Source organism: Triturus cristatus, chromosome 8 (genome assembly GCF_964204655.1).
Source record: "Triturus cristatus chromosome 8, aTriCri1.1, whole genome shotgun sequence".
In the NCBI taxonomy this organism is placed as follows: Eukaryota; Metazoa; Chordata; class Amphibia; order Caudata; family Salamandridae; genus Triturus; species Triturus cristatus.
Window position 1 is genome coordinate 275,510,067 of NC_140591.1, and position 21,377 is coordinate 275,531,443.

At 51.1% G+C, this 21,377-nt stretch overlaps 1 protein-coding gene across 3 annotated transcripts in view; it reads right to left on the reverse strand.

Annotated features, from left to right (window-relative positions):
- NPAT (nuclear protein, coactivator of histone transcription) overlaps window positions 1–21,377 on the reverse strand; it is a 352,831-nt gene that overhangs the window by 225,971 nt on the left and 105,483 nt on the right. For all 3 annotated transcript variants that reach the window (XM_085621511.1, XM_085621512.1, XM_085621513.1), the window contains exon 11: window positions 14,855–14,954. In XM_085621511.1, coding sequence (XP_085477637.1) covers window positions 14,855–14,954 — 100 coding nt within the window. The remainder of the gene's footprint in view (window positions 1–14,854; window positions 14,955–21,377) is intronic.

Below are 21,377 nucleotides of genomic sequence, written 5' to 3' on the forward strand. Positions count from 1 at the left end.
AGGGCAGATCCACCAGCGTGGCCTGGACATCCGCAGAAAACCCTGAGGAACGGAGCCATGCTTGTCTCCTCGCGGCAATGGACGACCCCATAATTCTCGCCACAGAGTCCGCCGTATCCAGCCCAGACTGGATCACCTGCCTGGCAGCTGCCTGAGTGTCCGCCACAACCTCCATGAAGGACGACTTATCCCCCTCAGGTAACTTAGGGGCCAGAGTTTTTATAGAGTCCATCAGGGCATGAACATAACGCCCCAGCAAGCACGTAGCATTTGATGACTTCAATGCCATACTTCCTGAGGAGAAAGACTTTTTGGCCGCCTGATCAACTTTCTTCGACTCCCTATCAGCAGGAGATTGGGGGAAAGCACCCGAGGCATGTTTAGAACATGAAGCCTGCACCACTAGGCTCTCCGGAGAAGGATGCGTGGATAAAAAATCCGGGTCTCCTGGCGCAACCCTGTATCTCCTTGCCACCTGCCTGCAAACTGCTGGAGCTGACAGAGGCTTCTTCCACACCTCCAATACTGGTTCCAAGAGAGCCTCATTGAAAGGTAGCAAAGGCTCAGAAGCCGACGTCGGGGAGTGCAACACCTCTGTGAGCAGATTGGACTTGTATTCCACAGAGGGCAGCTGCAGATCTAACAACTCCGCGGCCTTCTTGATCACAACATGGTAGGGCGCCAATTCCTGTGGTGGAGAAGACCTTGCAGAAGCATGCTCCCACTCCGGGGTGGTATCCAAACCACTTGCTACCTCTATACCTCCAAACTCATCCGAAGAAGAGTCCACTTCACCTTCTTCCACCTCAGCCCGAAATCTTTCCTCCTCCAAAACACTTTGGGCCTCCCGCCTCGATCGATTCCGGGGAGCCGGCGTCGTCGACGTCGTACGCGGCGTCGGTGGAGCCAAAGGCATCGGCGTCGGAGGCGCTACAGGTGGAGTCGGCGGCGCCGGATGCGGCGTCGATGGAGTCGGCCTCGGCGTCAAAGAAGGCTCCGAAGATTGACCATCCATCCGAGGTCGAGCCGGATTCCCAACCGGCGCCGGAAACTGCCAAGAAGGCGCCATCGGCATAAAAGGCAGAAAAGGAGCCTGAGCGTATTGCTGCGGCACTCCTAAAGAAAACGCCATCGGACCCACGGGACCTGCTGGTGCTCCGGATGGGAAGGATGCTCTCTGAAAAATGCCATACATGGCATTCAGAAATCCCGAAGGATCCGTACCTGGAGCCGGGAATTGGGGATAAGGAACTGCCCCTGTATCCTCCTGTGGAGCCACCGGCGTCGGCTCCTCCGAATCCTCCACCGGAACCACGGAGTCATCAGGCACCGGGACAGACTCTTCCTGCTCCTGCTCCACATCAGATTCCACCCGACCAGGAGTCGAAGCCTTGGACGGCGCCGGAGACGGCGTCGGGGAACGAGCCGGAGTCCGCTTCGGAGAGGGAGACTTCGAAGACTTATCCGGAGAAGGCGAAGGAGACAAGATCTTGCTCTGACGTCGACGAGGCGAAGCCGATCTCGACCTCTTAGACTTCGAGGACCGACGCCGAGAAGAATGCTTCCTCTTCTTATGGTGCTTCTTCGACTTCGACGACCTCGAAGTCGAAGACTCCCGCCTGGACTTCTCCTTTTTCCTCCCTCTCTTCTCCTCACCGATCTTCTTCATGAAGAGTTTGGTCTTCCTCTCCTTCAGTGCTTTAGGATTCATGCTCCTACAACACCCGCACTCATCCACATCATGATCAGAAGAGAGACACCATAAACAATTCTGATGCGGATCCGTCATGGACATCAGGCCTCCGCACTCCCTACAGGGCTTAAAGCCCGACTTCCTCGTCGAAGACATTCCGATTTTAACAAGAATACACCACTAGATTACAAAGTATCTAGAGAGCACTGGGAAAAAACCGTTGCGCGTCGACGGCGCGGAAAAAAGGGAACTGACGTCATCACGCCGACGTGGGCTTCTTATGGCTCCGATGACGTCGTACGGAGTCGCGTGCGGAGCCGATGTTTTGTGACGTCGCCCACGTCGACGTGGAATGCTGGGGAAGAAAAGTTCCGTGGAATGCTGGCGCAGGGGATATTCACAAGGTGAGGAATCCACTGGCAGATGTATCCATCAGAAACCTTTTTACTGTTTTATAATTTTTAATTATTTCATTCATATGTTGTTTTGTAAATAGCTTCTTCCTTTCACATTGTATCAAAATCAAGATATGTTTTAATTTTTGTTCTTTAAGACTACCATTTCTAAATATGTAGCTGCCTGACAGATATCTTGCAGAAGGACACCGCGTCGTAATGCTGTAGGAGCTGCTGTTGCCCTGGTAGAATGGGCACGCAGCCCAACCGGATGTTCCTTTTTTGCCAGAGCAACATGCTTTACTGCACAAGACAACCCATCGGGAGATAGTTCGCTTGTGCACAGCCCGACCTTTCTTGGCACCCACGTAGCCAACAAAGAGCTGGTCATCCACACGGAACAGCTGTGTGCGGTTGAGATAGAATGAAAGCGCCTGTTTTGGGTCCAGACGATGGAGCCTCTCTTCCTCTCGAAGGATGCAGAGGTGGAAAGAAAGTGGGCAGAGTGACAGTCTGCCCAGATGAAAGGCAGTGACTCCTTTTGGTAGAAAGGAGGGACATGGTTGAAGCACAACCTTGTCTGGATGAATCGCCAGGAAAGGAGGTTTACATGAAAGAGCCTGAAGCCCACTCACCCGCCTAGCGGAGGTGATGGCCACCAGAAAGACAGCTTTTAAAGTTAGTAATCTCATAGGACAGTTATGAAGAGGCTCAAAGGGAGCGCACATTAAGTATTTGAGAACCAGGTTCAAGTCCCACTGAGGCATCACAAAAGGAATAGGAGGGAAAAGGTGAGTAATGCCTTTGAGAAATCTATTGACAACAGGGGACTTGAAAAGAGAGGGCTGATCAGGCAGCCTGAGAAATGCTGAAAGAGCAAAAAAGTATCCCTTGATAGTGCCCAGAGCAGAATCCTGCTGGGCTAAAGAGAGAAGGAACAATAGGACCTCAGAAAGAGGGGCAGAAAGGCGATCTACAGCTTTCGCTGCGCACCATGTCACAAACTTGTTCCACCGACAGGCGTATAGAGTTTTAGTTGAGCGACGCCTGGCTGCCAGAATCACATTACAGACTTCAGGTGGCAAGTCAAATGGAATCAACTGTCGCCGCTCAATCTCCACGCAAGGAGGTGGAGGCTGGGCAGGTTCAGGTGGAGGACAGTCCCCTGGTGCTGCGACAGGAGATCCTCCTGAAGAGGCAGTCGGATTGGGGGATCCACGCTCATACTGAGTAGCTCGGGATACCGAACCCTTCGAGCCCAGTCCGGTTCCACAAGAATGACTTGGGCCCGGTCGTGCCTGATCATCTTCGGCACTCTGGACAGAAGTGGTATAGGCGGAAAGGCGTACAACAGACCGCAACTCCACTCGCGACGAAAAGCGTCTTCGAGCGAGTGCCACCTTTGGAAACTCCCAAAGCGCAGAACTGCTGACATTGCGCGTTCTTTTTGGTGGCGAACAGATCTAACCAAGGTTCTCCCCACTGCTGAAAGAGACCTTGTGCCATATCAGAGAGTAGAAGCCATTCGCGAACCAACAAGTACTTGCGGCTGAGTTTTTCCTCCCTGGCATTCAGAGAACCTGCCAAGTGTTGAACCACCAAGGAAATGCCTTGACGTTCCAGCCATGTCCAGAGACGTAGAGCCTCCTGACATAGGGTCCACGACCCCACCCCGCCTTGCTTATTGCAGTACCACATGGCGGTGGTGTTGTCCGTGAACACCTGCACTACGCTCCCCTTGATCGAGGGAAGGAATGCTTTCAGTGCAAGTAGGATCGCCCTGAGCTCCAAAAAGTTGATATGGAGCATGGAGTCCGCCGGAGACCAGAGGCCTTTGATCTCCGCCTCTCCCATGTGGCCGCCCCATCCCAGGAGGGACGCATCCATGACCACTGTGTGCTCCGATTGGGGAGGGGAGAGGGATCTGCCGCTGACCCAATGCTTGTCCGTGAGCCACCACTGCAAGTCCTGTGCAGTGCCCTCCGAGATCTTGACGTAGTCGGACAGGTTTCCCGGATGCTGCGTCCATTGGAACTTCAGGTCCCACTGCAGAGCCCGCATATGCCACCTGGCATGATTGATCATCAGGATGCAGGTGGCCATGAGGCCCAGCAGTCTCAGGGTCTTCCTGACCAAAACCCAGGACCAGGACTGAAAGATCGGAATCATAGCCCGTATGTCCCGGACTCGCTGTTCGGGAGGATATACCCGAAACTGCGCCGTATCCAGAACCGCTCCGATGAAGAGGAGCTTCTGAGAGGGAATCAGATGAGACTTCGGCACGTTGATGGAAAACCCCAGTGAATGCAGGAGGTAGGCCGTAGTCTGGAGGTGGGAGACGACGGCCTTGGGCGAGCCTGCCTTTAACAGCCAGTCGTCGAGATAGGGGGAAGACTGAAACCCCTGATCTGCGCAGATGAGCTGTGACCACCGCCATCACTTTAGTGAACACCCAAAGGGCGCTGGTAAGGCCAAAGGGGAGCACGGTGAGCTGAAAGGGTTCGTGGCCTACCGTGAACCGCAGGTAACGCCGGCAGGATGGGGATTGAATATGCTACTTACCAGTATGCATCTGTTCTTGGCATGTAGGGCTGCTGACATTCATATCTGTGCATAGATCGCCGCCTAGTGTTGGGTCCGGATGTTTGCACGTTGTTGTCCTGGAAGAGTCTTCGAAGTATCCTGGGATAGGTGACTCCTCCCCTGGACTACAGTGCGCATGGGCATCCTCTCCATCCTCAGATTGTTTTTCGCCATTGTGGCAGTGATGGAGTAGATACAGAAAATGATGACCATGCTTACAGTAATTCTGAGAGCTGCAGCTGCTACAGGCGCCGGGGAGGTTGGAGGGCGATATGATTGTCAGCAGCCCTACATGCCAAGAACAGATGCATACTGGTAAGTAGCATATTCAGTTCGAGGCATGTGGGCTGCTGAATTCATATCTGTGCATAGAATGTATAGCAGTGCCCTCTATTAGCGGCGTCTACCAGTGCCAGCTGCAGCGGTCTGAAAAAGGGTTTTGAGAACAGCCTGTCCTACAGCTGCCTGCTGTTTTGATTGCACATCTACACAATAGTGTTTGGTAAATGTGTGTGTAGTGGACCAGGTGGCTGCTCTACATATATCATGCAGGGGAATATTTCCTAGAAAAGCCATGGAGGCCCCTAACTTACGTGTTGAGTGGGCTCGTGGGGGAATAGTTAATGTGCGTTTTGCCTTTTGGTAACAAATTTGAATACACTTAACTATCCATCTGGCTATCCCTGCTTTGGAGATGGCGTTACCTTTGTGGTGTGGGGCAAAGGCAACGAACAGTTGTTTTGTCTTCCTAAAGGGTTTAGTCCTGTCGATGTAGTACATGAGGGCCCTCCTTACATCTAGTGTATGGAGTGCTCTTTCCGCGACAGTTTGTGGGTTTTGGAAGAAAACGGGCAGTTCAATAGTTTGATTCATGTGGAACTGTGATATTACCTTGGGCATGAATTTTGGGTTGGTACGTAGTACGACCCTGTTGGCGTGAACTTGTATAAATGGCTCTTGAACTGTTAGTGCCTGGAGTTCACTAACTCTTCTTAAAGAAGTGATCGCTACCAGGAAAGCAACTTTCCAGGTGAGGAATTGAATCTCGCACGAGTGGAGAGGTTCAAAGGGTGGACCCATCAGGCGTGTGAGGACCAGGTTGAGGTTCCACATTGGAGCCGGTGGGTGGCTTGGTGGAATGACTCGTTTGAGTCCTTCCAAGAATGCTTTGATGGCGGGCACTCTGAATAGTGAGAGGTGCTGCCTGGTTTGCAGATAGGCTGATATTGCGGTCAAATGGACACGTATAGAGGTGTACGCCAGACTGCATCGGTATAGGTGTAAGAGGTAACAAATGATGTTTTGGATGGATGCGTCCAGCGGGTTAATGTCATTATTACTGCAATAAATGACGAACCTTTTCCATTTGGCTGCATAGCAAGCTCTTGTAGTGGGTCTCCTGGCCTCCTTGATGATGTCCATACAGTCAGGTGGCAGGTTGAGGTAGCCAAACTCTAGGACTTCAGGAGCCAGATTGCCAGGTTCAGCTGTTGCGGATCTGGGTGCTGAATCTCTCCATGGTTCTGCGTCAAATGCGCGGGTTTGATCCGCAGCCTTTGATGCGGCACCACGGAAAGTTCGAGGAAGGTGGTGTACCATGGCTGGCGTGCCCACGTAGGAGCAACTAGGACGAGTGTCAGGGAGTGTTGTCTGAGTTTGCGAGCCACCAGCGGTATCAATGGCGCTGGGGGAAAAGCGTACGCAAATCTGCCGGACCAGTTCATCCATATCGCATTGCCCTGCGATTGCGGATGTGGGAACCTGGCGGCAAAGCTTTGGCATTTTGCGTTTTCGCTTGTGGCGAAGAGGTCTATCTCTGGATGACCCCACTGCTGGAAGTACGGTTGGAGTACTGAAGGGTGTAGCTCCCACTCGTGCATCTGGTGGCTGTGTCTGCTGAGCAGATCCGCCATCTGGTTGTCCTTGCCCGGGAGGTGCTCTGCCATGAGAAACATGTTCCTCTGAATGGCCCACTTCCACATACTCTGAGCCAGATGAGACAACTGTGGAGAGTGTGTTCCTCCCTGCTTCTGTATGTAGTACATTGCGGTCATGTTGTCCGTCCGGATCAACACGACCTTGTTGCACCGATGTACTTTGAATGCCTTCATGGCCAGGAAGATTGCCATCAGTTCCAGAAGGTTGATGTGCATCTTCTTCTGTTGTGTCGTCCATAGTCCCTGCACTGTGTAGTGGAGTACATGAGCTCCCCATCCCTGGAGAGACGCGTCCGCTGTCAGTACTATTTGTGGAACAGGCTCTTGGAACGGTCGGCCCTTGCAAAGGTTTTGTGGATTCCACCAATGCAGAGAGTTGTATGCCCGACCGCTCACCAACACTAGGTCTTTTAGCTGTCCGTGAGCCTGATTCCACTGACGTGCTAAGCACTCCTGAAGCGGGCGCATATGTAATCTCGCGTGTGGGACTATGAAAATGCAGGAGGCCATCATGCCTATCAACTGCATGAACACTCGCGCTGGAAGTGAGTGTTGGGGTTTGAATTTGGAGATCAGCATTTGCATGCTGTTGATCCTCACTAAATTTGGCTGAGCTGTGGCCGCCAGAGTGTCTATAGTCGCACCTAGGTACTGTTGTACGTGTGCGGGCTGGAGATGGGATTTCGGGTAATTTAGTGAGAATCCCAGACTGTGAAGGAGGTGAATGGTGCGGGACATGTGGTTGGCACATTGCTGGGCTGACGGTGCTTGAACGAGCCAGTCGTCCAGGTAGGGGTAGACGTGTACGTGCTGCCTCCGCAGATGTGCCGCTACAGTAGCCAGGCACTTCGTGAAAACCCTGGGTGCTGTTGTCACGCCGAAGGGAAGGACTCTGAATTGGTAGTGCTGCCCTTGAACAGTGAACCTGAGGTATTTTTTGTGTGAGGGGTGAATGGGTATGTGGAAATACGCATCCTTGAGGTCCAGCGTGGCTAGGAAGTCTCCCTGCTTGAGAAGCGGAAGGACTTGCTGGAGAGTGAGCATGTGAAAGTGCTCGGAAAGAATGTACCGGTTCAGGGGTCTCAGGTCTAATATAGGCCTGAGTGACCCGTCCCTTTTTTGGTATTAAAAAGTAGAGGGAGTACACTCCCGTACCCTGCTCGTGGACGGGTACGACCTCTATAGCGCCCTTTAGAAGCATACTTTGCACCTCCTGCTGTAAGAGCGTTAAGTGCTCTGAGGACATAGGACGGTTTCTTGGTGGTATTGTGGGTGGAGTGGAGGTTAGTTCTAGACAGTAACCGTATTTGACAATATCTTTGACCCACCTGTCCGTGGTGATGGAGTTCCACGTGGACAGGAACCTTTGTAGCCTTCCCCCGACAGGTGTTATGTGGTCGGGAGGAAGGGAGAGGGCGTCACTGCTTGTTCTTGGGGGAGGACCTGGTGTTGCCGTAGCCGCGTCCTCTGCCCTTTGTACTGGAGCCACGATATCCACCCCGGGTGTTTTTATCGTAGGTGGTTTGTGTATTGCCCTTGTTGTATGTCTGCTGTGACCCCTGTCCTCTACCTGCTCCTTTATTTCCGGGGCGACGAAAGGAGCTGCTTCGAAAGGACTGAGTCTGGAGAGCCCCCATGGACTTTGCAGTGTCTGTGTCCTTTTTTATTTTCTCAAGGGTGGTGTCAACCTCCGGCCCGAATAAGTAGTCGGGGTTGATAGGCTGGTTGAGTATATTATTTTGCACCTCCGGTTTGAATCCGGAGATTCGTAACCAGGCATGTCGTCGCAGCATGACGCTCGTGTTTATGGCCCTGGCAGCTGTGTCAGCGGCATCTAGTGCACACTTGATGGAAGCATTTGTGAGTAGCTGTCCCTCTCTGATAAGAATTTCTGCACCTTCTTTGAACTGGTCAGGGAGATGTTGGAGTAGGTGTTCCAATGTGTCATAGTGCGCTCTATCGTAGCGAGCGAGGAGCGCTTGAGTGTTGGCTATGCGCCATATGTTGGCAGCCTGGGCGGCAACTCGCTTACCAGAGGTCTCTAACACCTTGGACTCTTTGTCCGGGGGAGGAGCGTCACCTGTCGTTTGCGAGTGTGCCCTCTTGCGAGCATTCGCTACGACAATTGAGTCTAGTGGTAATTGGCCTCTGATGTAAGTAGGGTCCCCAGGCGCCGATCTGTATTTCTTATCGATCCTGGGGTTTATCACCCGTGCCCTGGTGGGTTCTTTGAAGATGTCCTTGGCTGGCTTGAGGACCCCTTTCAACATGGGCAGAGTTTTTACATGCCTTTCTGAGGATGCGAAAGTGTCCATAAGGAAGTCGTCCTCCACGGTGTCAGAGTGAAGCTGCACTCCATGATTATTCGCAGCACGTTCAATAAGAGCGTTGAACGCTGCAGTGTCCTCTGTGGGAGATGTTTTCGCCCCATAGAGTTGTGGGTCCTGTGCATCTAGAGGTGCACCTGGGTCTACAGGGTCGCCCCAAGTTTGATCAGGGTCCTGCTGGTCATCAGGGTCTATGTCTCCGTGGTAGGGGACTTGGTCACCCATGTAGTCCTCCAACGCATCCGTGTCGGAGTGTGTGGGAGAGAATGATCGTGGATCCTGGTAGGGCGAGTTGAAAGATTCGCAAAGCACAGGTTCTGAGTCCACAGGCAGCTTTCTTTTTAGTGGGATCCGGAAAGGGTCCAAAGGTGGCTCCGAAGTTATCCTCCGTTCGTGGATAGTCATCCTGCCGGTGTGGGCGTCGATGTGATGTGACGGAGACGTCTCAGCAGGTGTAACCGTGGTGTGGGTGACCCGTGTCCTGAGTTGGAACATTTTCGGGACCGTGGATGGAGGCAGGCCAAAAGTAATGTTGGCTGGCGCCGAAGAGGCTGCTGGAGCTTTTATTGGGCCGGAGCCCGACGTGTCCTGGAGGACCGTTTTGGTTTTGCTGCTTTGTGCCGCAACGGGTCGCACTTGGAGCGCTTTCGAGGCCTTAGCGCCGACCAGGTCTGTGGAGGCGGCCGTGGACTTTTTCGGCGCCGGTGGGTCATCGAGTCGAGTGGCGGGAATGGCCGTCGACGTCTTCGATGCATGAGGCTTTGGTGTTGCCGTGGAAGCGATGTGAGGCGCAGCAGGCAGTGTGACCTTTGGTGTCGGAGTCGATGGCGTCGGCGCCGAGAGCCGAGCAGGTTTGGTGGCACCGAGGGCCTTTTTCCGTATGCCGACTCCGACGTCGGCCGCTTCAAGTTCGGCACCGAAGTCTCGCTTGGTGCGCTCGGTGCCGACGCGTGTCGCTGGCGTCGAAGGTGTGGAAGGCCTCGATCCGACCAGCGCCACTTTCGGTTTCGGTTTCATTAGAACCAGTGCAGCTTTCGGTTTCGATTTGGAAGAAGGGAAACCAGCCGGTTTAGGTAATAATGGCTGCCGCTGAACGTCCGAGGCCGGGCCCGAGGGCGGGGCCGAAGAACTGCAGGATAGGTCTCGGGTAAGGCCCGAAGGCGATCCCTCGACCGGAGCCATAGACTGTGGCACTGGGCTCTCTTCAGTCTGAACGGGTAGGCCTTGCTCGTCATTGGAGCTACTCTCTTCGGCCCCTAAGGCCTCATCGCAGTCTCCTACCTCGGTGTCGTCTTCATCTCTGCGAAAGAGTGATTCGTCGACGTCGTCCGAACCGGAGTCATGTTCGGAAACGGGACTGGAGGGTAGGATTTCCAATTCTTCGACATCTTCGGCGTTGAAGATGTCTGCCGGGGCCGGTGCCGCGTGCTGCGCTTCGAGTCTCGCCGCTCGTCGATTCCGTAGAGTCTTCTTGGAACGGAACCGGGCACAGGCCATGCATGTCGATTCGTCGTGGTCCGGCGAAAGGCATTTGTTGCACACCGGATGGACGTCGATGTGGGGATATTTCGCATTGCATACCGGACACCTCTTGAATGGTGTCCTCGATTCCATCGTCGGTGTCGTCGATGGGCAGGTAAGATACGAAAAGTCGGTTCTGAAAGTTAGTAAGCTAACAAAGGTAGAATCGAAACCGATCGAGAAAACAGTACCGACGCGAACTAAAGGCCTTTTGGCCTCGACAAAGTTTTTCCTAACTTGAGTTAAGATAGCACATCCGAACCCAATGGCGGAAAAAAACAATCTGAGGATGGAGAGGATGTCCATGCGCACTGTAGTCCAGGGGAGGAGTCACCTATCCCAGGATACTTCGAAGACTCTTCCAGGACAACAACGTGCAAACATCCGGACCCAACACTAGGCGGCGATCTATGCACAGATATGAATTCAGCAGCCCACATGCCTCGAACATGAAAATATGCATCCTGCAAGTCCAACTCTACCATCCAGTCTTGCGGGTCTAGGGCAGACAAGACCTGAGCAAGCATGAGCATTTTGAACTTCTCCTTCCGGAGGAAGCGATTGACGTTCTGGAGGTCTAAGATAGGACGTAGGCCCTTGTCCTTCTTTGGAATCAAGAAGTAGTGGTAATAACAACCACGACCTACTTCTGGCGTCGGAACACGCTTGATGGCCCCCTTGGCCAAGAGGGCCACAACTTCCTGCCAGAGAAGTGCCAAGTGATCCCCTGACATGGGGTGGAACTGGGGCGGCATGCCTGGAGGGGTAGTCTCGAAGAGGAGGGAGTAGTCCCATCGGACTATCTGCAGAACCCACCTGTCTGAAGTAATGATGCACCAGTGGGGGAGGTGATGGTGAATCCTGCCGTCCACTGGCGTCTGGTGGGCCTGAAACACCGGACTAGGAAGGTTTTGAGGCAGCGGCAGCAGGGGCGGTGGTGGACTGACCCACCCGCTGGCCCCGTGAGCCACCTCGGCAGGCACCTCGACCCCAGTTGTGCTGAGACTGCGGCTGCGCAGGCCGGCGGCTCTGAAAGGAACGCGTTTGGGCGCCTCGACCCTGACCTCGAAAGGAGCAAAAAGTAGACACCGAGGGAGCACGCGTGGTGGCAAGACCCAAGGACTGGGCCGTAGCCCGGGACTCTTTAAAGTGGTCCAAGGTGCTATTCGCTTGGTCACCAAAGAGGCGTGTGCCATCAAAAGGCATGTCCAACAAAGCCAGTGGTTCTGATCCACGCGTAACGGCTTAGCGCCACAGTAGTGGAAATCCCTCTGCCTAGGGATTCTGCTGTGCCAAGACCACAACGGATAGTGAATTTTGCGGCATCTCTCCCCTCCGAAATAGCTTGGGAGAGTACCGCTCGAACTTCTACCGGACACTGAGGCAGCACCTGTGCTACAGTGTCACACACAGAGTGGGAATAGCGGCCTAAGAGGCACGCAGTATTGACCGCCCTTAACCCAGAACAGGCAGAGGTGAAAATCTTTTTCCAAAACTGCTCAAGTTTTTTTTAGATTCTTTATCCGGAGGTGCGGAAGGGAATGCACTGGGAGAGGCAGAGGCCTGGACAACCAGACTCCCAGGCGTTGGGCGTTTCGTGAGAAAACTGGGATCGCCCGGGGCCGGGCTATGGCGCCGTGCTTTTATCCACAGGAACCCCTGTGTTAGGCTTGATCCAGGTGCTTAACAGAATGTCTGAAAGCGTGTCATTAAAGAGCAGCAGCGGCTCCGTGGAGGAGGTCGCCGGCTGCAGCACCTCAGTCAGGAGATTAGTCCTAACAGGGACGGAAGGGAGCGCAAGGTTAAGAGCCTCAGCAGCTCTACGCTACACCACAGGAAAAGTTCCCATCTCCTCCGTGGCCACGGAAGAAAGACAGTGTACCAGGGTGCGGAGAGAAATCCAGATCGCCTGAACCTTCGACTTCACCTTCCCACTCCGGTTCGTCTTCACATTGGGCTGCGAGAGGGTCCTCAGACCCCTCCCAGTACTCTCCCTCGTCCACCGGTAGTTTAAGAGGCCGGTAAGGGCGAGGGGCCCAGGGAAAGGGGGTAAACTCTCCACCTGGAATAGGGATTGGAAGGTAATAAACCAACCCAGGCTTGAAATAGTCCGGACCTGGAGGCAATGGTGCCGTGTCTGGCGCCAGCCCCACGGCGCCACAGGGTATCTTGCCGGCTTAAGCGAGGCTAAAGGCAGCGGTACGGGGCCGGAACCACCCAATAGGTCCACGGGGCCAAAGGCGCGCCGGAGGGACCTGATGGGGCAAATAAACGGCCCATGGCCAACACGAATACCTGTATCTCCTCCGGAGTCGCGTACAGCCGGGTAGGCCGCAGGCAATAACGCAGGCTCCACCGGAGCCGCGGGGGAGTGTCCCCCGCCTCCTCCACCCTGTCCCGCGACCGGTGAGGGGTAGACGAAGAGCGGCGTCACTTCTTTGATTTTTTATGGTGCTTTGACTTACCTGTCCCCGATTCCGACGTACGGTGGTGTCGGCCCCGCGACCTGCCTCTTGCCCTTCTGCGGAAGCGGGATCGTGAGCGCCACGGAACCGAATGCCGGACCTCTAACAACTTCCGAGAACACTAGACGCAAATCCTTCGGCGCCATGGCCAGACAATCGGGGCACGGCTCTGGGTTGTGGGCGTGCCCCAAGCAGAAGAGACACACATCATGTGGGTCAGCCACCGACATGTTCCGACAGCAGGCCCGACAGGACTTAAACCCGGGCATCTGTACTGCACCAAAAGTCAAGAACTCGAAAAAACAAGAGAAACAAGTCTCACGAAATAAAGTTAAAACATTAACTAGGAGTACCGCTCTCTCTCGGACATACGCGGAGCCACACGACGATGCCCACCGACGCACAAGGGTACTGCTGACGAAAATTTTCCGGATCCAGTCTGACGCCTGGGGATATTCTAAGGTAAGGAATCTATCACTAACGTGTCTCTTTCAGATGGACCGAACAATGAAGTCTTCCTACAAAGAAGTCGAACTCACCAAACTGTGTTAATTAGCACCACCATGGTCATGCCACTTGGAGGCAGCAAATGATCTGGGCAATTTAGAGGGCTGTCTGAAGGCTCTCCTCACTAACAATAGCTACAAGTGACCTAGAGGTGTCAGGTCCCCTGAAAAAAGGCTATCAATTCAAGACTGCAGTGGGGGTTGGGAGGAGCGGGGCAGGGGGGAATCCTAAGAAGAGGATGTTCACAGCGCTCCTCAAGCCCTCTAGAGCTTCTATTCTCACATCAACCGCAAGCAGGTCATTCACCAACTCTATATAAATACCACCATACATGAAGCTTAGGGTGGATTACAGTTTTTTGTCACTGTTGCCAGCACTCACAAACTAACTGCTCTTTGAGCTCCTAATACTTTAGCATTCACCTTTCCCAACTGGGAGTCCACTCCAGGCAACAACATATGAACACAACACTCTCAGGCTTCTTCACAATTACCTCTAGCGCTCCCATCATCTTCAACCTTTTTGTAATCATTACATCATTATTTTCCTCCTCTTGTAAGGTATGATCAAATAAATTGTCTTGCAGCCTGTTGGTCCAACCCTGCCCAGCTTCCATGAATGACGTGTCACCTTCTCCTTGTAGCCAATCCTTTGCTGATACCACAAATGGCTTGCCTCCCCTACCAATCTGCCTCTCTACCTGCTGCACTGATCAACCTTCTCAGTCGGAGCTCGTCCCAGATAAATACGTTTGGCTTGTCTCTGTATTCATCAACAGGGTCCCTAAAACTCTGCTCTTTGGAAGATACACCTTCACTAGATATGCTCCAGCACTGCCAATGTCCATTTCAGTGCACCTGCGATCTTGGTTTCTTATCAGTGCAGGAGGGTGCTCTTGCGACTGACACAATGTCCAAACCCTATAGGACCCTGCAATCCAAGTCAGCAATCACCTCCTAGCTAATATCTTGAGCTAAATAATGGAACTGAGCCCAGCAGACAGCTCCACTAGGCCCCGACGGGGTTCAGGAAAGCGTGACCTTTACTATATTTCTCAGCTCCATGCCACTGTCTACTTTTAAATTTACCAGAGTCTCAGGCTAATGAAAGAAGTGATTTAAAAAGTGGAGGATATTTGGCCCTAAACCTGTTAAGAAATGTCAAATGTTATTTTGTAGCATGCCAACCTCCCAAAGTGGGGTTACACTGCATGAAATGCTTTGATCTATAAGCACAAAAAGAGCAGAGGGATGTGCAATAATGCAACTATCTATTACCTTCATTTCACAATGTCATGACTGGTGCACCTAGTGTCAGGGGCTATTTCTAAACAAAAAGAACACGAAAGAGGAAAATAGACACCTCCCAAAGACTGCCCGTTCCAAAAATTCCAATGAAAATGGCATGTAAAAAAAAAAAACCTCACCATAATCGAATAAGTCAAACAGTGCTTGAAATGCTGGATCAGACTCCGTCTGTTGTAGGATATCTTGAATAGCGTCATCCGACATGTGGATTTCTCCACCCTATAAAGCAGAAATGGAGTTAAAAGATCAAAATGGGCATAAGACTTTCTATTAACAATTCAGCTCTATAAAATAGTAGGTTCAGGTTCAGGTTCAAGGTTCAGGTTCAAAACAACTTTATTTCGATTCATAACGAATCATAAAAAGCACGTAGACATGAAATACATAATTAAGGGGTACAGTTACATCGGGTTGCAGTCACTGTTAAAATAGAGCAATTAAAATATTTAAAAATTTTTTTTTAAAAATGCAGAAATTTTTCGATAATTACATCGGGTGTTGTCAAAACTATTAAGTTAACTATTTTCAGAACGTTTTTTAAGGCGAAAGGCAGCTACCAGGAAGTTAGCGACACTAAACATAGTTAGTGGTGAATCTAACTTTTTTAAGTAAAATAGGGCAGGCTTGATTTGCACGAACCCCTTGTTCTTAAGCAATGGAACAATATACTTTTTCCTGGGCAGATCATATATACCACAGAAGAACATAAAATGAGCAGTGTCCTGCAGAGAAAAACCATCACATTTGCAGGCCGCTAAGTCCTCTGGCTTGGCCCATACCTTCGAGTCATTTAACAGAAAGTGAATCTGGTTAAGTCTTAGTTTGGTTAATAACCAGCGATGTAATGGAATAGACACTACTGTTAAATAAGGTTCAATGGCCGGTGTAGTTTTGGAAATATAATGCTCCCTCACAGTGGGTTTCTCAAGCTCACAGCTCTTCCGCTCCATTTCTCTCACTTGGGAAAAAGTCACTTTGAACCATTCCAGGTCATTCTTAACGATGCAGTCTGGTTTATGGAAGAGATCTGGGCGGCCCAGGGAAGTTAGTGTTTTTTTAATATATGCTAGCCACGGGATATTTTTCATATTGTCCAGAAGTAGGCAGTCTCTCATAATTGTGTGGTTCAGAGTTAAATTAGAGTTCAGCCATGTTTTTAACCACATCAAGATAGGGGATTGTTTGATGGTGTCACTAATGTACCCCTGGCCTAGTTCCATATGGACAGAAAAGGTGGCTGTGGATTGAGGTAATCCTAGAAGCATACGTAGAAATCTGTTTTCTTCCATCTGTATTGGTTCAATGTTGTTGGAATAACCCCAGATGGAAGCCCCGTACCTTACTACTGAGATTGATTTCGCTCTGTAGAGTGCCAGCATTGCTTCCGTTGGCTTTCCACCCAGACGTTTTGAGAAGCCGACAATGGCGGCTGCTGTTCTTTTCATGGCGTTAGTTTTGACGGATATTTGAGGTGCCCATGTGCCCTTATCGTCGTATACTACCCCCAGGTAGGTGAAAGTTCTCACATTAGAAATAGAAGTATTAGCACAGTAGAAGGTCTTCAAGTCCTTATTTTTTCTGCCGCCTACAGCCATAACATGGGACTTGTCTGTGTTGATTTTTAAATCAAGGGAGGTCATAAAGGCATCGAAGGATGTCAATAGTCTTTGTAGCCCAAGAGGAGTACGTGCCACGAGCACCGCGTCGTCCGCGTAAAGGAGGACCGGGGTGGTCAGTCCGCCAAAACGCGGGACGTCGAGTGTTGCCAGCTCCAGTGTGGATTCGAGGTGGTTAATATAGAGTGTAAATAGCATTGGGGCGAGAATACACCCCTGTCGCACCCCTCTGGTAGACTTGAATCCAGCTGTACAAACTCCTTCCGGCGTCATCCTAATGGACGCTTCTAGGTCCCGATGAGCCTCAGCCAGAAAATGAACCAAGGTAGGGTCCATCCCCAGTTCCAGGAGGATGTCCCACAGCCTGGACCTATTCACTAGGTCAAAGGCTGTGGACAAGTCCATGAACCCCAGGTAGATTGATCCGCTGGATGCCACTGTGTATTTGCCTAGGATCAGATGTAAGTTGAGGCACTGGTCCTCCGTCCCTCTCCCCTTACGAAACCCGTATTGGGCATTTGATAAGATGTTATTGCTGGCAGCCCACTCGTCGATCCTTGCCAGTATCACTTTCCCCAAGATTTTGAAAGACGAGTCGATTAGTGAGATGGGGGGTAGCACCTCGGGTCTCCCCTCTGGCCTTTCTTGAAGATTGGAATGATGGTGGCATGTGACCAGGAGACAGGCAAGCTATGTTTCATGGCGGCATTGAAGACGTTGGTCAAAATGTTAGCCCAGAAAGAGACATTTGCCTTGAACATATCGGCTGGGACGCCATCTGGGCCTGGCGCTTTCTTCCCTACTGTGTTGGTTATGGCTTTTTCATCTTCTTCCATATTAAAGGAGAGTGCTGGCTTAGGGGAGTTAGAATTGAGGATAGTAGGTGTTTCACATATTTGGTCACTCCCATAGATGATTTTAAAATGAGCTAACCAGTCCTCCTCACTGATGTTGGCCTCTAGGATATCATTAGCTTCTCCAGAAAACAGGGGATTGTTTATAATGGCCCAGAAGCTGGAACTGTCTCTTAAGGTGGCCTTTTCCATTAGTGAGGCCCAGGCATCCTTTTTAAGAACTTCTTTACGTTCATGAATGATATTATAGTATTCTTGTCTTAGTCTGGCAACTTCCCCTCTGTCCCTAGGTGATTTTTTTAATTCATTCAGGAGGCAAGTGTGTGCTTTCGAGCAGGCTTTATTAAACCAGCCCTTAGTCGGTCGAGTCTTTTTCCTGGATTTAACTGTAAGTTCGTCAGAAATTAAAGCACACAAAGTATCAAAGGCGGTGATTACATCCTCCCCCTGTTTGGAGTTGTCTTGGCAGATGTCTAATTCATTGCGGGCTTTGCTGCTTAGAGTCTTGAAGAACTCAGTTGGAACTACTTTGGACCACTTCAGCCTTCTACCTTGGTCCGTGGGCCGCACAGCCAGCTCGGGCATTTTGATTGTTCCCTCCTTGAGTAGGCCCGCAGAACTGGCAAGCTCAAGGATGACTGGGTTATGGTCACTGAACGCGGCCACAACTGCGTTGTAAAAGACGACCCAACTTAATAATCCAGGGGAAACAAAGATGTAATCAATGATGGAATCGGAGTTTCTAGCACTGTATGTCATAACCCTTTCACTGTAGGCGTTGAACCCCGGTTCGTAGAGGTGCACGTTCGCAAGGAGGTTTTCTAGTGCCAGTCCTTTAGGGTTGTGTTCAAAGTGTTGGTAATCGCCTGAGGTAGGGCAGTCAGTGACTTCAATGTGGCAGGAAAGCCTGCAAAGATGTGTGTTGAAATCCCCCATAATTATAATGTGCAACAAAGTGGTTTGGCGTTCTTTAAAATTAATCAGAAAAGACTGTAGAGAACAGAGATACTCAGTAGAGTGTCCGTCTGCTACAGAGTTATAAAAATTTATAAGAATGTATTTGTGACCATTGGCTAAGCTGATCTCTAGACACAAGAAGTTGGGGGAGTTAGTGGTTATTTGTTTAACCGTTCCCGCCAATTGGACAGTAATCAAGATCATAAGGCCCCCTTTGTCCCTTCCACTGGAGGATCCAGTAGCTGGGACAAAGTAAGATGTAAACCCAGGAACCCAGAAATCGCTATTGCAGTCCCAGGTTTCTTGTAGGGCTATGATGTCATGTTGGTTCAGAAGGTTCAGCCAAACACTGTCCTCCCTTTTTGAGCGAAGGCCGGCTATGTTCCAGCTTATGAGTTTAGGCCTTCTGCTGGGAACTCCTAGAGGGGGACAGTTCCCTGTAGGTTGTCTGGGCATAGGGGTATTGGTGACTGGGCGTCAATTTTGTTCATCCGCCTGAGTCAAGGGCGTGAATCTATTATGCAGGGTTAAAGTGCTATTAAGGGACATTGGAATGTATGTGACCGCCTTATGATTACTCAACCTATTAATCGTGGACCAGCTATAGTCTGGTTCTGGTTGAGTGTTATCGAGATGGGAGGGCAAGCTAGGTGTCCTATCGAATCCCCTGCCTTGGTCGTAACCCACGTTCGAAAAAGGGTGAGGTCTAGGTTTGGGATAGAAAAAGCCCAGGGGTACGGCACGGGGCCCAGCAATTAAGCCCTCTAGGGGTGAAGCATCCCAGAGTAATCTACGGGCCTCTCCCGGATTATTGAAGTTGATTATCAAGCAGTCTCCCTCAGTTGATTTATTAGTTCGCCCGATCCAGCCCACCCGCCGAACAGAGATAATGGCATTGGAAACTTCATTGTCTCCTGAGCAGGTCGAATTTGCCCAGGACTTAGCCCTGGCTAGCAATTGGGGCGGATGTTCATGTTCACCTGACTTGAGTGGGGGAACATTTACCAAAATGGCTACAAAAGGGGCAGCCTCGGGAGGTAAGTTAATAAAAGGTTGACGAACAGGTTTGGGTGGACTAGGTAGGTTCTGTTGGCCTATAGTAGCAGGAGCAGCAGGCTTATTTGTTACTCCTGTTATACAAGGGATATCTTTCGTGGTAGTTGCTGGTCCAGAGGGCAAGTTGGATGCAGCACTCCTGGCAACTGGGAAATCTTCCCTTGGTCTTTTAGTACCAAAGTATGGTTGAGGACATTTGGTACCTAGGTCCGCCGGTGTATTACCTTTAAAAACAAAAGTGGCTGGGTCGGCTGTTTTGTGGCATACATTCAGGCGTTCACATTTCCTTAAGATGCCATCGACGCACTGATGTAGGACGTCTATGATGTCTGAGGCTATTTTTGTAAGTGTGGGCTCTATCTTGTCAGTGATTACTTTTTCCACCATGTCTCTGATAGCCTTTTCAAGTGAACCCACTGTGCCCTTTCCTCCCTTGTAATTCTGCGTATTCCTTTTTTTATACTGTCTTTTTGCCTGCTTTGTGCTTGATGTTCTGCATGCGCGGGCTGAGCTAGAAGGTTTGGGGGTAGCCCCATTAGAGTCAGCAGTAGTAGGGTGGAGAGGTAACGCAGACACCTTAGGCGGGGCAATAACAGTTTTTGGTTCAAGGGGTACAGATGTGATACCAGGTTGTGGATGGCTTGTACTCTCCTTGCTGTTCAGCGATGGTTCTAGCCCCAGTTTGCGTTCAGTTCTTGCAATTTCAGTAGTCAACTTCCCCACCTCCAAGGTCAAAAAAAGAGAGAATGCTGTTAGATTTCCTGGGGACTTTATCCTTGGGTGTACCACCCACAGTGGGGGAGGGTAGCTTTCTCTTACCCATTTTGAGCCTGAGTCCTGGATCCTGGGCGTAAGGGGGGTGGCCCGTCCCGTCCCTCGTCGTCCCTAGACGGCCACAGACGGCCCGCCCTCTGCCCGGGCTCCGCCCGGCACCGTCCGCGCGCGTCCGCGACGCGGAGGAAGCTGTTCCCTTTTGTGCGCCTCCTGGCGCTTTCCCACAGGAAGAGGAAGCGGTGATGAAGCAGAGCAAGCTGGGAGCTGTAGTCCAGTCACAGCGTCAGGAACCCAGCGGCGCTGCGTGGTTGAGCCTGGCAGGTTGGTGCAGCGTGCAGCATGCAGTGTAGCGCTATGACCCCTCCTGGAGCCGGTGTGCGCTAGCGGTGTCCCCCGCTCTTTTGTGGGAGCTGTTCCCTTTTGTGCGCCTCCTGGCGCTTTCCCACAGGAAGAGGAAGCGGTGATGAAGCAGAGCAAGCTGGAAGCTGTAGTCCAGTCACAGCATCAGGAACCCAGCGGCGCTGCGTGGTTGAGCCTGGCAGGTTGGTGCAGCGTGCAGCATGCAGTGTAGCGCTATGACCCCTCCTGGAGCCGGTGTGCGCTAGCGGTGTCCCCCCGCTATAGTAACCTATTCAATCTTTGAGTACCAGCTTACTGGTTTATTCAAATTTACATTTTATTTTTCATGGGAAACTGGGTATTGGGACCAGGTATTGAAAATCGACATTTGTGTTTTTTAAATGCGGACTGAAGCCATGCAAAGGTTCCGCTTACAAGGCCTGACACTTCTCCCCTAGATTTACCTTGTGGACATCATCCCGTAGTTCACCATTTTCTAAAAATTACATTACTACAAATACCGCAATTGAAATATAAAGGTATTTACTGACCACCAAGTGGCTGCTTTACAAATGTTAGCAATGGGTAGCTTTCTTAGTAATGCAGCTGTAGCAGCTTCAGCACTTGAGGAATGGGCTCTGCACTATTCCTCAAGGTTCTATTAGCATTGCTTAAACGGAATACCATCCAGGAGACAATCTGTAGGAAGTGGACTCTCTACATAGAGTACCAAAATGAGGTACACTGTGCAGAAAGTCCAGGTATCCCTTCTTAGTGTACAGGGGCTTGCTTTAACAAACCCAAGGTGCTCTATTTGTGGCAGTGTGGTTGAGCAACCTTAGGCTTATCAAAGGGGAGTGTTAGGCATTTGTTGCACACACTGAGTCAATAAAAGAGACAAACTCAATAAGGAGATCCAACATCAATTTATAAAAAAATAAATTTTATTAATTTAGACACCATGATCTTCTAGATCTTGCAAATACTTTAGCTTAGTTTATCAGTTCAGGGAACCTGCCAGATGGTTTGTCACCAAATTCACTGGT